This window comes from Taeniopygia guttata, chromosome 18 (assembly GCF_048771995.1).
Source record: "Taeniopygia guttata chromosome 18, bTaeGut7.mat, whole genome shotgun sequence".
NCBI lineage: Eukaryota > Metazoa > Chordata > Aves > Passeriformes > Estrildidae > Taeniopygia > Taeniopygia guttata.
Window position 1 is genome coordinate 8,229,622 of NC_133043.1, and position 13,171 is coordinate 8,242,792.

At 54.1% G+C, this 13,171-nt stretch overlaps 1 protein-coding gene across 1 annotated transcript; it reads left to right on the top strand.

Moving 5' to 3' along the window:
* The first annotated feature begins 229 nt into the window (after positions 1-229).
* On the top strand, positions 230-6,757 carry FOXJ1 (forkhead box J1). The gene is made up of 3 exons (XM_002189767.7): positions 230-483; positions 1,164-1,719; positions 4,328-6,757. The coding sequence occupies exons 2-3, from the start codon at positions 1,222-1,224 to the stop codon at positions 5,126-5,128; spliced, it is 1,299 nt and encodes a 432-aa protein (XP_002189803.5). The 5' UTR covers positions 230-483; positions 1,164-1,221; the 3' UTR covers positions 5,129-6,757.
* The last annotated feature ends 6,414 nt before the right edge of the window (positions 6,758-13,171 follow it).

A 13,171-nucleotide genomic window follows, 5' to 3' on the forward strand; every position in this document is an offset into this window, starting at 1 on the left:
GGTGGGTGATAAGGTGATTGATAAGGTGATAAGGTGGGTGATAAGGTGATAAGGTGGGTGATAAGCTGATTGATAAGCTGATTGATAAGCTGACCCCGGATCCCCCCGATCGCCCCGGGCTGGGCGGGGTCTCGCGGCGCCGCTGGCACCGCCCCCGTCCCCATGGCAACGCGCGGGCCAATGGCGTGCCCGGAGGATGTTTACGGGGCGGGGCGTTGCCGTGGCAACGCGCGAAGCCTCCGGAGCCGCTACTTAACCCGGCGGGGCGGCCGCGGCTCCCGGCGGCTCGGCGGGCACGGCCCGGCCCGGCCACCGACACACCGCGGCTCTCTGTCCCTTTGCTTTTGGTCCTCCCGCCTCCCCTTTTATTATTTTTGTATTTTGTTTTTTGTATTTTTTCCCCGTCCTTTCCGTTTTTTCCAGAAGCTTCTTAGTGTGTCGCGAACTTTGCCTCTCGGGGGACGACAGCGACACCGGGAAGGGGTAAGGGGATGCGGCGGGGCCGAAGCCGCCGTTAGGGGCGGTGGGTCTGAGTGGGGAAGCGGCTTTGGTTATGTGCCCTCCCGGCCCAAACGCTCGGGATTTCGGGTTTGCATTCACATCCCCGACACAGGACACCCCAAAGTCTGAAGCAGGCTCGCTCTGACTGTGGGTGTGCTTGAGGTGGGACCCCGCCAGTTCCCCCAAACCACCCCTGAGTTGTTTCTGGGTAGCACAGGAAGTAAAAGCAGAAATAGCATCAAATCGAGAGAAGTTGGCTGCGAGGGGGGAAATTATAAAGTATTTTGCCCTGGTGTGGAATGCTGAGAGTTAGTCCTGTGAGTGCCAGGTATCCAGAATGTGTGTTCCCAAGAAACATTCTGACTTTGTGGGATGGCAGGGCTGGATTTTGGTATTTTTCGGTGTTTTCTCTTGGGTTTTTAAAAATTCTTTGTTCAGCCAAGAGCTTGCTGGGCAGCGGGTCGGTGGGTGACACTGAGGTGTAGGAGTTTGAGGGAATTTCCCCGAGGTTCCAGGGTGCTAAAGCCCCTAGGGGCAGGCATTGCAGGTCCCTTGCAGAGCACACCAGGGATGGGTCTCACCCAGCAGCGCCAGGAGCACCCAGGGCTGGCCCTGCCTGGTGCCCCTTGGGAACCTCACCCCTGTCCCTGTTGTTATTGCAGGATCTGCCCCATCCCTTCCCTCCCGTCCACGTACAGCCCGGGAAGAACTGAGGGAGGTATGGCGTGGCCGAGCCGAGCGCTGAAAGCCAAGGGCAAACTGAAGTGCGTGGAGGAAGACCTGGATGACAGCCTGCCAGACCTCATGTGGCTGAGGGACTTCACAGTGGCCCAGACTGGCCTGCCTCAGTTATACTCTGGCTCAGACCCCCAGGACTGCTACACCATGAGTGAGAGTCTGTTCAGCCTGGTTGATTTTGAGTCCCCGTGCTCGCCCCTGGCTGCTGACCCGGCCTGCAAGGGCACACGGCACACCCCCTGCACGCCCGTCTCCTCCTCCACCTCCTCCAGCACACACCACGACCTGGCTGTGCCCCCTCATCTGGCAGGGGACATCGACTACAAGACCAACCCTCACGTCAAGCCACCCTACTCCTACGCCACCCTCATCTGCATGGCCATGGAAGCCAGCAATAAACCCAAAATCACCCTCTCTGCCATCTACAAGTGGATTACTGACAACTTCTGCTACTTCCGACACGCTGATCCCACCTGGCAGGTAGGAGATGTGGAGCCTTGGCCACTCTCCCTGCAGGGCTGAGCAGGGCTTTCCACAACCTCCACCCTGCAAGACGAGATCCTGCAGGGGTGCTGGATCCCACTGGGAAGAGAGTGACGCCAGTGGGGAAGGGCTGGAATGGGAAAGAACTAAAGAACTTGGCTGGGCACAAATGCCACGGCCACAGGGGGGGCAGGGGGAAGGAGACATTTGGGGGGAGAGCCTAGGATCACTTTGGGAGCAGGGAGGTACTGTTGGGCTCCTGGCACCTGAGGCTCCTCTTGGCTTCAGGGCAATTTCCTCTTGGTCCCTACATTCCTGGAGTTCTCATGGAGTTCCTCAGGGTTGAGCACACATGGAGAAGGTGCCAGGTGGAGTGTCCCTGGGTGCTGAAAACCAGGCATGGGAGAGGGATGGAGATGCCACTTGTAGGACAAGTCTCTCACTGGGGAGGTTCTGAGCAGAAATGCTGCTGCTTTCTAAGCAGGGCAGTTCTGGGCTGCTGGCCCCAGGGACAGGCCAAGGATGCTCCATCACTGGGATGAGCTGGTGAAACCTGCAGAGGGAAACTCTAGAGGGGTTAACTCGTGCTGCTGTCCTCAGCATGTCCCCAGTGGGGAGGGGACAGCCCAGCCCCCAGGCTCACAAGCTTTGGGGACAGCCCAGGGGTTTCCCAGCCACCTTGGCTCACTGCCCTCCTCTGGCACATGAGGTTTTCTAGGATATGGCAGGGCTGGAGGGCCCTGGGGGCTCATCCCTCCACTACGGCTTATTCCCATCCCAAATCTGCAGTCCTGATGGCAGTGCCCATCCAAGCAGAGCTGGAGAACCCCACTGCAAAGCCCAGGCATTGCCCACCTTCTCTCCAGGCAGGTGGGTCTCCAGTGGCTCTTGAAGCCCATCATGGGGAAGGAAACCTTTCCTGATCCCCCTCCAGGGCCATCTTAGTCCCCCTCTTACACTCCTATAAAAGGGTTTTGGAAGCAGGAGCTGGGTGCCAACAGGTTTAGTTTCTCCTGTGCGCTTCATGGCTGGGAATTTGCAACATTTTTAATTAAATGTGTTCATTATAAAAAGAAAGAAGGTTTTCAATCCCTCTCTGCAGAGATGCAGGGGGTATCCTGGACTGTTGCAGGCAGGAATGATAAATATGTTGACTGGCTGAGTAATAATTCAGCCTGGGCTGAGCAAAGTTTGGGAAGGGGAGGAGAGATGGGCAGCAGAGAATTCAGCTTTCAAGCCTCTGATCCTCGTAAAATTTCATTACACAGTAAAATTGGAGTTACCACAGCCTGGATTGTGTGGGGGAATATCTGTGTTCCTGCTTCTTCTTTCTTCTCTTTTCTCTTTTTTAATCTTTTGTTTCTTTTCACTTTTTTTCCCCCTTCCTTTCTCTCTTTTTTTTTTTTTCTTTTCTTTCTTGTCGAGGCTGTGTTCTCATCCCCTATCCCAATTCCCGTACGTGAAGACAGCCTGGAAAGGTCATGCCACCCATAGTCTGGGGGGAGATGGATATATTCCTGTGGGAGCTGAGTGCTTTGGAGAGGAGCCAACAAACCCAAGGAGCTTCAGCCCAGAGGAGGGTTTTGTTGTGTGTGTGTGTGTGTGCATGTTTTTCAACAGCTCTAAGCAATTGAGCCTTGTTTTTCCTATTCGGCACTACAGATTATGGATGAATAAGCATAAAGATATCCAGGCAACATTAAAAAAAACCCCACCTCTACCATATCCGATCTCTCAGTACAGTCCTGGCTTTGTGGTGTCCAACGCTGGGTTATTTGCCCAATAACTGAATTTCCTTTCTGATTATTCACATCACTCCAGGCACATTCAGGGTTTCAGAACAGCTCAACGGGAGCAGAAACTCCTCCTTTTCTTCCCCCATCCCCACCTTTTTTTATCCCCTCAGCTTATTTGAGCAGTGGCTGATGAAGATGCAGTGATTTCACACCGAGCTTCCCTGGGCCAGGAGGCACCTCTGGGGACACACAGGGTGGAACAGCCCACGTGTCTCTCCGTGTTCTCCCATCTGATTTGTGCCAGCCTGGCTGGGGGAAGGCATGGTGCCTATGTTTTGTCCAAATATTTTCCTCTCAACACTAACAATAGACACAGTTGAACTGGGAGATGCCAGCAGGGTCCTGTGCCATCCCCCCAAGGGGGCCATGACCACACAGGTGTAGAGACCCACTCTTCCTCCGTGGCACAAAGGAGGATCCAACCTCCTACAGCTTAGCTCTGTGTCTAGAGCAATTCAAACCAGTTTCTCCCAGTGCTCTGCATGATCCAAGGCCCCATGGCCCCGATTTCCAGCCAAGGAGAGCTGCCCAAAAGGTTCCCATTGGGTGGCAAGTCCTAGCTTGAACCACTTGACTCCTGCCAAGGAGAGATGAGATGGGAGGCAGGAAAACCGCTGGAGACTCAGGGGGGAAAAGTCAGGGGTTTGAGGGAGTTTCTGCTGGGTATGTAGCCGTGGATGTCTGGATGTTGCCAGTTCTGCTTTGTTTTCCCAGAGGTCCTTGCTGAAAAGCTCCACCAGCCTCCCCACACAGGTAGGTCCCACAGCAGACAAGCATTCAGCCTTGGTTTCTTTCTCTTTTGGCTGCAGAACTCCATCCGGCACAACCTCTCCTTGAACAAGTCCTTCATCAAGGTGCCTCGAGAGAAAGACGAGCCAGGGAAAGGTGGATTTTGGAAGCTGGACCCCTACTACGCCAACCGGCTCAAGTACGGGACGTACAAAAAGCGGAGGATGTCTCCGGTGCAGATCCACCCGGCCTTCTCCGGGAGAGCCCAGAAAGAAGCACGGCACGTTGGCAGCCCGGCCTCTTCTTCCTGCAGCTCCAGCAACCTCCTCGAGGCCAACGTGGCATCTCAGCAGCTGCTCAAAGAGTTTGAGGAAAGCACCAGCAGCCAGAGCTGGAGCCCCGTGGGTACCAAAGCGGGGCAGAAGCGCCAGCAGCCCTCGCCCCTGCCCACGGCCAAGGCATCCCGGCTGCCCAGCTCGGCCCTGATGAGCCAGGAGGAGCAGACCGAGCTGGGGTCGCTGAAAGGTGTCTTTGACTGGGAAACTGTCTTTAACACCAACCTCAACGGAGACTTCTCCACTCTGGTGGATATGGAGCTCCCACCTTCCGTCAATCCTATCACCTGCGACCTGGACTGGACAGGACAAGGGCAGCACGTGGAGTGTCCCCAGGGGCAGGAACAAGTCGTCACCGAATCCAACCAGTACAGCCTGGACTTTAATGAAACCCTCATGGCCACGACTTTCTTGGAGCATCCCTGGGATGAAGGGACGAGCGATTACCTCTCCAACTGTGTCAACATTGACCAGGTGTTTGAAGACATCGACGCCTCTTTGCTGGCAGATGTCATCAACCTGAGCAGTCTGGCACGCCTCTTGTAAGACGTTTGTAGGATGCTCTCCCCAAGCTGGGAACTTACAAGGGACAAGATTTCCTAGAGATGCCCATGGTGACTTTTACCAGCTTCATTGTGAGGTTATTCCCAGAAACACCAGGGAAAGAACCTACCACCCCAGGAACTGCCTGCTGTGTCTCCAAAGGACACCTCAGAAGTCTCTAGTTTTCTCAAGAGAAGAAAGTCAACACTACTTATTTTTTTACATTTTACTTTAAAAAAAGAAATGTGAATTATGATGGGTTCTTTTCCATCAGGGCTAAAATTACCTGCGAAATCCCATCTAAGACATGAGATTCCTGGTGGCTTAGGATTTGATAGACTCAAGTGCAATTTCCACACCTCTTTGTTTCTCTCTGTCTTTCCTTTTTCTGTCTCAGTGCAGTTGGTAGGTACAGTGTGATAATTAGCTGGTAAGAAAATACAGGTCCCTTCTGGATTCTCCAAGTTCAACATCTCAGCTGATTTGTGCCTAGGGAAGAAGAAAAGGTTTATAAACTCAGCAAGTGTGCCTCTTTAGATGTTTTTATATAATCTATTATATATTATATATTCGAAGAAATCTATATTTTTTAGCACTAGAATTTCTTAAGGGGGGAGGGGAAGACTGGAAATGCAGTTTGAGAGTTGTTTTATATTTTCAGTGTTTAAAGGTTTTGTGTTCACTGTTCTGTAAAACCAGACCACACAAGGGAGGACTCCTGCACCAACAAGTTTTGTGAAGAATCCAGGAAGTGGCCCTGGCAGGAGAGGAGCAGCAGGGACCGGGATGATCCCAAAACCAGCTTTTGTATTTTTTGTACCCAAAACCCTTGCTGCAGTTGCCAAAGGGTCTGGAGCACCACGAACCCTCTCTCTCACCCACTGACATAGCCCCTCTCTGCTTTTTTGGTCCGAGACTGTTGCTGTTTACTTCTCCAGCTCTTCCATGAGGTTCTGAGTGCAAGGAAAACCCCATGGCTGGCGCTCAGCTGGTGGTGATGGAGCCACTCCACATGGAATGCTCCCAGGTGGGACTGAGGAGGAGAGAAATCCACATCCAGCAGCTCAGGCCAAAGACTGTGCATGCAACAGGCTCTGGGGACAGTGGAAATGAATTCCCATCCAGCCAGGAGAGACCTTGGGATCCCCACAAAGAGAAGATTTGGCCCTTTGGCTCAGAGTGCAGCCAGAGCGTGGCAGGGTCAGTGCAAGGTAACTTGGAAATATTTTGGGAACAGAGCTAAACTCTGCTGAAACTTGACTTCAAGCTCTCAAGAACCAGATTCTTTGCCTCTGCTTTGCTGTAGGCTGTGAGAGGTAGAACAGCTATTACGTAGGAGCAAGTAGAAGCTGGAATTTTAGTGGTGTGTCTTAGACTTGGCAAAGGAAATTTAAGTTTGTATTTAGATTCAGGTGTGGTTACAAAAGCACTTAGGAGGGGCTTTGGGGTCTGTGTAGTTGTTTGTATTGACAATGTTTCTTTTTACTTGCTGTTTTTCTTCTGTTTTCCTGCTTTGGGGATTATGTTGGAGAACTACAGAATTTCTTGTGCAATTTAACGTTTTTTTCATGCAAAGTTATTTACAAATTTAAAAAAATAATAATAAAGAAAAAAAATGGAGAAGAAAAAAAACCCCTTTTGCCTCCTTGTTTCCTTTCCCCAGCCCAGCCCTGTTTGTAAACCCAGACCCAGGACACAGGAGCTCTAACCCACTTTCCCAACTGTGCAAATTCCCTGTGGGGAAACTGAGGCACAAACCAGCCTCAGTGAGACAATGGTTACACACCACCTGTGTGACACAAGGTTGGCTGTGCCTGGTGTCCTGAGCCCTGGGAGCTGCTCCAAGCCTGGGAATAACCATCCTTGGCCCTGGGGCTGCCAAGTCCCTCTGCTTATGCTGTGTCTCCACCTGGCCCTGTAGATGCTCCAAGATGCCCAAGTGGCTTCAGAGCCCTTTTGGGTACAGGGTGGGGAGAGGAGCTGCACAGAGATCCCCCTCCAGACCCTGCATGGGGCTGCTCCAGCTCGGTGCTTTGGGTGCGTGTCCCAAAACCCAACTCCTGCATGTCCCAACCCTCCTGCCCTGAGGACACAGCCCCCTTCTCCCCAGAGCACACGAGGAGCTCCCTGTCAGCTCCCCAGTGATCTGCTGCATCCCCTCAGCACCAGGACCTCCAGAACCAGTCCCAGAGCTGCTACAGCTGCTCCCAGTCCAGCCAATCTCAACCCAAAATAAGGCCTGGGCTCAGGGCAGACACCTGCCCTGGTCTGTGTTTTGTGCTGGAAGGCAGGATGCTGACCTTGGGAGAAGATGGGGTTATCCCTGGGGGAACAGCTTTGATGTATCTGAGGAGGGATGGAATTTAAAGGCAGATTTGGGCTTTCCTTTCAGCGTTGGGATATTTGGGGCCATGAATACCAGAAGGCATTAAGGAATTCCTTGTCCTGGCTTCTCTTAGCTCCTTGTAGGAAGCACTGGAAGAGCTGCTCCCTTCTTCAACCCCCCAGTACTAGTGGGCACTTCAGGGCTGCAGAAAGCTGGCACTCCCCCTGCCCCTCACACCCCTTCTTTAATTTGTTTTGCCAGGCTCAAACACGTAGTACTGTTTTCAAACCCCCTGGAAAAGAGAAGCCTCCAGTCTCCCCACCCTGCCTGGGGACTTAAAAAAACAACCTTGCCAGGAAAAAATATTCCAGCCTGCCGGAGCCAGCCGAGGGGTTTAACGTGAGAAAGGGTGAATATAAAGGAGGCAGCAGGCGAGGCCTGAAACAACCTCGTTTTGTTCAGCAGCTGAAAGCAACCAAACCGACTTGGACGTGAATTTTCCTTTCTTTCCGTGGGATGGTTTGGAGGGGGTGGTGTTTTTTAGGAGCGGCCAGGAGGTGCAGGAGCTGGGGGTGCTCTGGGTGGTGGCATCGCTGCCCAGGGGCGCGGGGCACAAAGCGTGGCTGTGCTCGGTGCCAGGAGCGAGGTCAGGACCCGGCAGCCACAAACCTGCCCAGGCTTGCCGGGGTTGGGGCTGCTCCAGCCCCACGGGCTCGCCCAGCACAGGGGCAGTGACAGGATGGGGACCCAGCGCTGGGAGTGTCCCCCCCTGCTACGAGCAATGAGTGTTGCAGAGCTGGATGCGTTTTTTGGGGCACCCACCAAAGAGGGTCTGGTAAGAACCCAGCTGCAAAAACTCCCTGCAAGCTCAGCTCGCTGTCCTAGTGAGGTCCTTCCCCAGCTGGTTATTAAGCACATGGCAGTGATTCCTTTATTATTTATTTCTGCTATTTCCCCAGCCATCCCCTCATCCATCATCCCTCCCTGATGGGCAAACATTGACACCTCAAACCAATCTCCTGTTCACAGAGGGAGAAAAAATATACACATAAGCCCTTCTTTTCTCCCCCTTTCTTGCCGTGTCTTTCTTTTCCTTCCATTGAGTGTAGGGCTGGCATAGAGCCATTCTGGCAACAGCCGGCTTTCACTTGCTAATCATCCTAAATATTGAAAATCAACCCTAGAATAAACAGCTCAAAGATTGGGGCCATCTCTGCTCTGTTTGGAAATGCTAATCTCACTGCCTTTTGTTTTCCTTGTGTGGATTTGGTGCCTTGAATTTGGACGAGGTCACAGCTCATGGGTTCTCCCTTCATCCTCAGATTTCTAAAAATTTTTTCCCCTCTCATCATAAAAAAATTCAGCCCATTTTAACATCCTAGGGTGGGATGGATGGTGAGGGGGGAGAAGGGGGAAACAGGATGGAGGAGGGTAGGGAATGGACTCGCCTTGCATAGCAATGAATGAACCTCCAAAGTTTGGGAAAAACCAGGTTCCCAAACAGGCATCCAGGAGTTCACATGGATGTGAAATCCCTGGGGAACCACACTCAAACAGGGAGACAGCAGGTCACTGGTGGGGATGGGATGGGGATGGCACTGGGGCAGCCTGGCACTCACACACAGCAGGGCTTGGGGACACCTCAGGGACTCCCTGCCCTGTGATGCTGATTTTTTTAGTGTTTTACACCTGATGTGCTGGAGGTGCCACAGCAAACTCCAGACAGGCTGTGCTGAGCCCCACGGCTGGACTTGGATGGGCTTTGGATGCAAACACCTCTGTGGGGGCTGCAGGGCACTGGGCGAGCTGGCTTTGAGAACAAAGAGGTGGCAAAGCTTTTCCATCAGTGACTTGCCCTGCCAGCAGAGCCCCACGGGACCTGTGGCACTCACACAGCCCAGATCCCACTCAGCACCCTGCTGGGGAAACTGAGGCAGGGCTGATGTGGGTCAGAACAGGATTCTCTCGGTATGTCTGCACCTAATTCAGTCCTGCCCTTGTGCGGTGCGTGGGTGCTGCACCCTCTGGCACGGGGGAGCACATCCAGCAGAAGGACCCTTGGGTGCCCACGTCCCTGTGCGCCCCAGGGAGCCCCGGGACGGGTCAGTGGCCGTTGCCAGCGGCTGTTCCCGGCTGGCACAATGTCCCGGCAGGCCGGGGCTTGCCCTGCGGTGGGGAGGGGGGGCAGTGCCAGCTGCCACAATGCAACACCCCCTGCGTCAGAACCGTCACATGGACATGCTCGGCTGCGCCTTCCTCCTCCTCATCCTCAGCCCCACCGTCCCCTCGATGCATGCCTGGGTAGGGGGCTGCAGCCCCACAGGGCTCCTGCTCCTCCAGCCTGGCTCACGCCGTGGAAAGGGGTCCCTGTGGCCATGGGGGACACATCCAACCCCCCAGTGGAGGGGCTGAGCTGCTGGAGCTGTGCCAGCATCGCCGCCTTCTTTGGGAAGCCACGTCATGCCAAGGTCGAAACTTGGCCGGTTTGCAAACAAGCACCAGGGCCACGGGGATTTCTTTACAAAGGCTGTTTTTCCAGGTGATTTATTTCCAGGTTTGGAGTATTAGGACCATTCCGTGTCTTAAGATTGTGGGGCTTTTTTCACTGCCATCATGACAGGGAGAAAATGGCTTTAGAAATACAAAGCAAACGCACTCCTTTGGTGTCTGACTCCTTGGGAGGGTCTTACATCCCCCAAAAAAGGTGGAAGCAGGGGCAGGCTGTGGGCTGTGCACTGCCTGGACACAGCTCTCCTACGGGTGCTGCCGTGGGCAGAGCCAAGCATTTGGGGAATAGCCCAGTTTGGAGCAATGAGGGACAAATATTCGGGGGTACAGATGGGGCCAGCCAGGATGAGCAGCAGCAGGAGTGGATCCTTTGGGCTGCTCCTGTCATGTGCACAGCGACCACTGTGCTGGAGGCTGGCACAGGAGGGCTCAGGGCATTACGAGAGGCGGGTGTTGACCTAGAAATTGCAAAGAATTTGGCCTGGCACCGTGCTGGTGGGCAAAGTGCCAGCCTGGCAGCCGAGGGAAGCATGGCTCTGCTCCGAAACGGTTGCTCCTTTTCCCCATGCCTGGCTGGGAGACGTGACTGCTGCCTGCCCCAGGAGCTCTGGGAGCATTTGGGGCTCGCTGGTGTCTTCACTCCTACCAGAGGCATCAGGTTTTGCTCCTTTGGGGAGCCCGGTACGGGGTCAGTGCCAATTCTCAGCTGGGATTGAATAGGAGGGAGCAGCCTGGCAAGTGCTGGGGGGAATAATGCTCCATCCTGGCAGCTTTTGGTTACGAGACACATTAACAGGCAGGAATGTGCAAACATCCAAAGGTCGGAGCTGTGCAAGGCGGCAGTGGTGGCTGCAGTCCCTGGGAGTGAAGCAGATAGAGGCAGGACACCCTTGTCCTGCTTCAGGCAGACTGGGATGACCGAGGAGAGTCCCCTCTGCATGGGGCTTGCTGGACCTGCACCCCTCAGCAGACCCCAGGGCCTCACTGGCAGCTCTTTGCCATCCCTGAGTGAATTCCTGCCGAGGGGACGAGGCCAGCTGCAGCCCTGCATGGCCTCCCCGTTCCTGTTACGTGGGGGATGTGTGCCCAGCACCAACCCGCATGGCAAACACCCCCCCTTCCTTCCCCAGCAACGTGGCATAGGAAGAAAATGAGCATCATCCCCCAGGCCGGCCCCCAGCTCACAAAACACGGTGCCCTGGAGCTGCCCTGTACCCCAGACCAAGGCTTCTGCTACGGGCACACACATCCCACCCATCCCAAACCCCTCTGGGAACCTCCTGCTCCAGGGAGGCTCTGCCATGTGCTGGGTGGCACCTTGCTGGTCCCCAATGTGTGCCAGCTCCTTGGTGGCCCTAGGAGCTTGCCCAGAGCAGGGGGTGTCTATCCTGCTCCCCTCACTCTGTCAGAGCACTAAGTAAACAGTGACGAGGGGAACCTCATTAATCCTGGGCTTTCATTTACAAAAAGCCATTTAGAGCTGGCTCTGCAGGCAGTTATCAGAGCACAGGGGAGGTTTTCCCAGCAGGACCTTAATTCCCTCTGCAAATAAAGCAAGAGGGAAGGAGAGCACAGCTTGGGTCTGTGATAGTTGAAAGCTTGGAGGGGCTTCTGGGGCCAGCCTTGGAGCGGCTGATTGCCTTGAGCTCCTTCCTGCAAGGAGCAGGGAGGGCTGCTGAGGGATTTCCCTGCTAGGCTCTGTTTCAGGGCAATTCCAGCCGTGCCACATCCATCCCTGGAGCAGCAGCATTGGCACAGCCCTGCTCGGGGCCACACAGAAATGGCTGGGAAGCTGCTGAAGCCCAGGTGCCAGCCTTGTCCTGCATGGACCTGGTTTTCCAGGAGCAGCACACATTGCAGTGCTCCGGACCCAGGTCAGGATCAAAGCGAAGTCAGAAGGGCTCAGGCGTTGCCAGGGAGGCAAAGTCCTGTGGTGGATTTGGTTCCTGTCTCATCCCTTCAAGTTCACGGGCACGTAGCAGCCAAGGGAACGTGCCTGGGTACATCCCAAACCCTGCCTGTGCCATTCACTCCCTCCCTCAGGGGCTCCCTGCTTAGAACCCCTCCTTGAAGGGAAAACTTGGGGCTTGTCAGGCAGCTCAGAGCTATTGGTTTTATGGCTTAAGGTTAATTTGGCTGAAGATTGGCCACTTTTTCTGTTCAACAGACCTGAGGGGAGACAGAACAGCCTGTGTCTGGGGAGGAGGGAACACCAGTGAGTGTGTACCCAAGTGTTCCTGCAGCCTGGGGCACTGGTGGGTCCCACCGTGGGGGAACACAGTCCAGGACAGCCCTGCAGCTCAGAATGGAAGGTTTGTAAATTTATGTTAATCCTGAGTCCTCCACACTCTGATCTCTCTCCTCTCCCACATCAAATGCAAAGCCCTCTCTGAGGTTCCTGGCTGCATTAATCTTGTTTTGCCCTTACTGCATCCTCAGGCAGCTCCTGTGGCTCGGGAATGCTGCTGCCCTGTTGCATCCCCAGTGTCCCCTCCTCACTGTCCTCTCCTGCAGGAGCAGGATCAACCGTGCTAGTGGGAAGCAAGAAGGCATAATTCTTTCTTATTTTGCAATAAAGTGGTTTATTATTTATAAAATGGAACTATATTTTAATGCAGGAACTGTTCCTGAGATGAGCAGCGCTGAGGCACAATGCAGGGGACAAAAAGTCCCGTTTATCCCCTACTATTAATTGAATTTCTCCAAATCTTGTCAAGATCACACTTTTGCACAATGACCTTTGCCACCATAAAGGCAATCAGTAGAAATAGGAATTTGGGGGGATAGCTGGGTCTATCTTGAGCAGGCAAAGCAAAACCCCTCTCTGCCTCAGTTTACCCACTGCTAATCCAACTCCATTTTCTTTCCAGTGGCATTTTGGGCGGCCAACGCCCTGAACACCTTGTCCTGGGAGAGAAGTGACTGTCACGTCCCCGCCAGCAGGTGCCACTTCCTCATGCCTGTGGTGGTGCAAACTCCCGTTGCCGAACAACAGAGCGGTGCCGTTGCTCCAACCCCGCAGCTCCACACCCCGGAGGCTCCGGGCTCCCATCCCAGCCGGAGCCTTGGAATTCGGAGCACTGGAACCAGTTTTGTTTAGCAAATGCACTAAAAGGGACTCATTAACTCTCTTATTGCCAACCCCCAAGCGAGCACTGCACTGAGGATGAGATCCTTAGTCAGGCACTGCAGTGGTTTTGGTTTGCTAATTT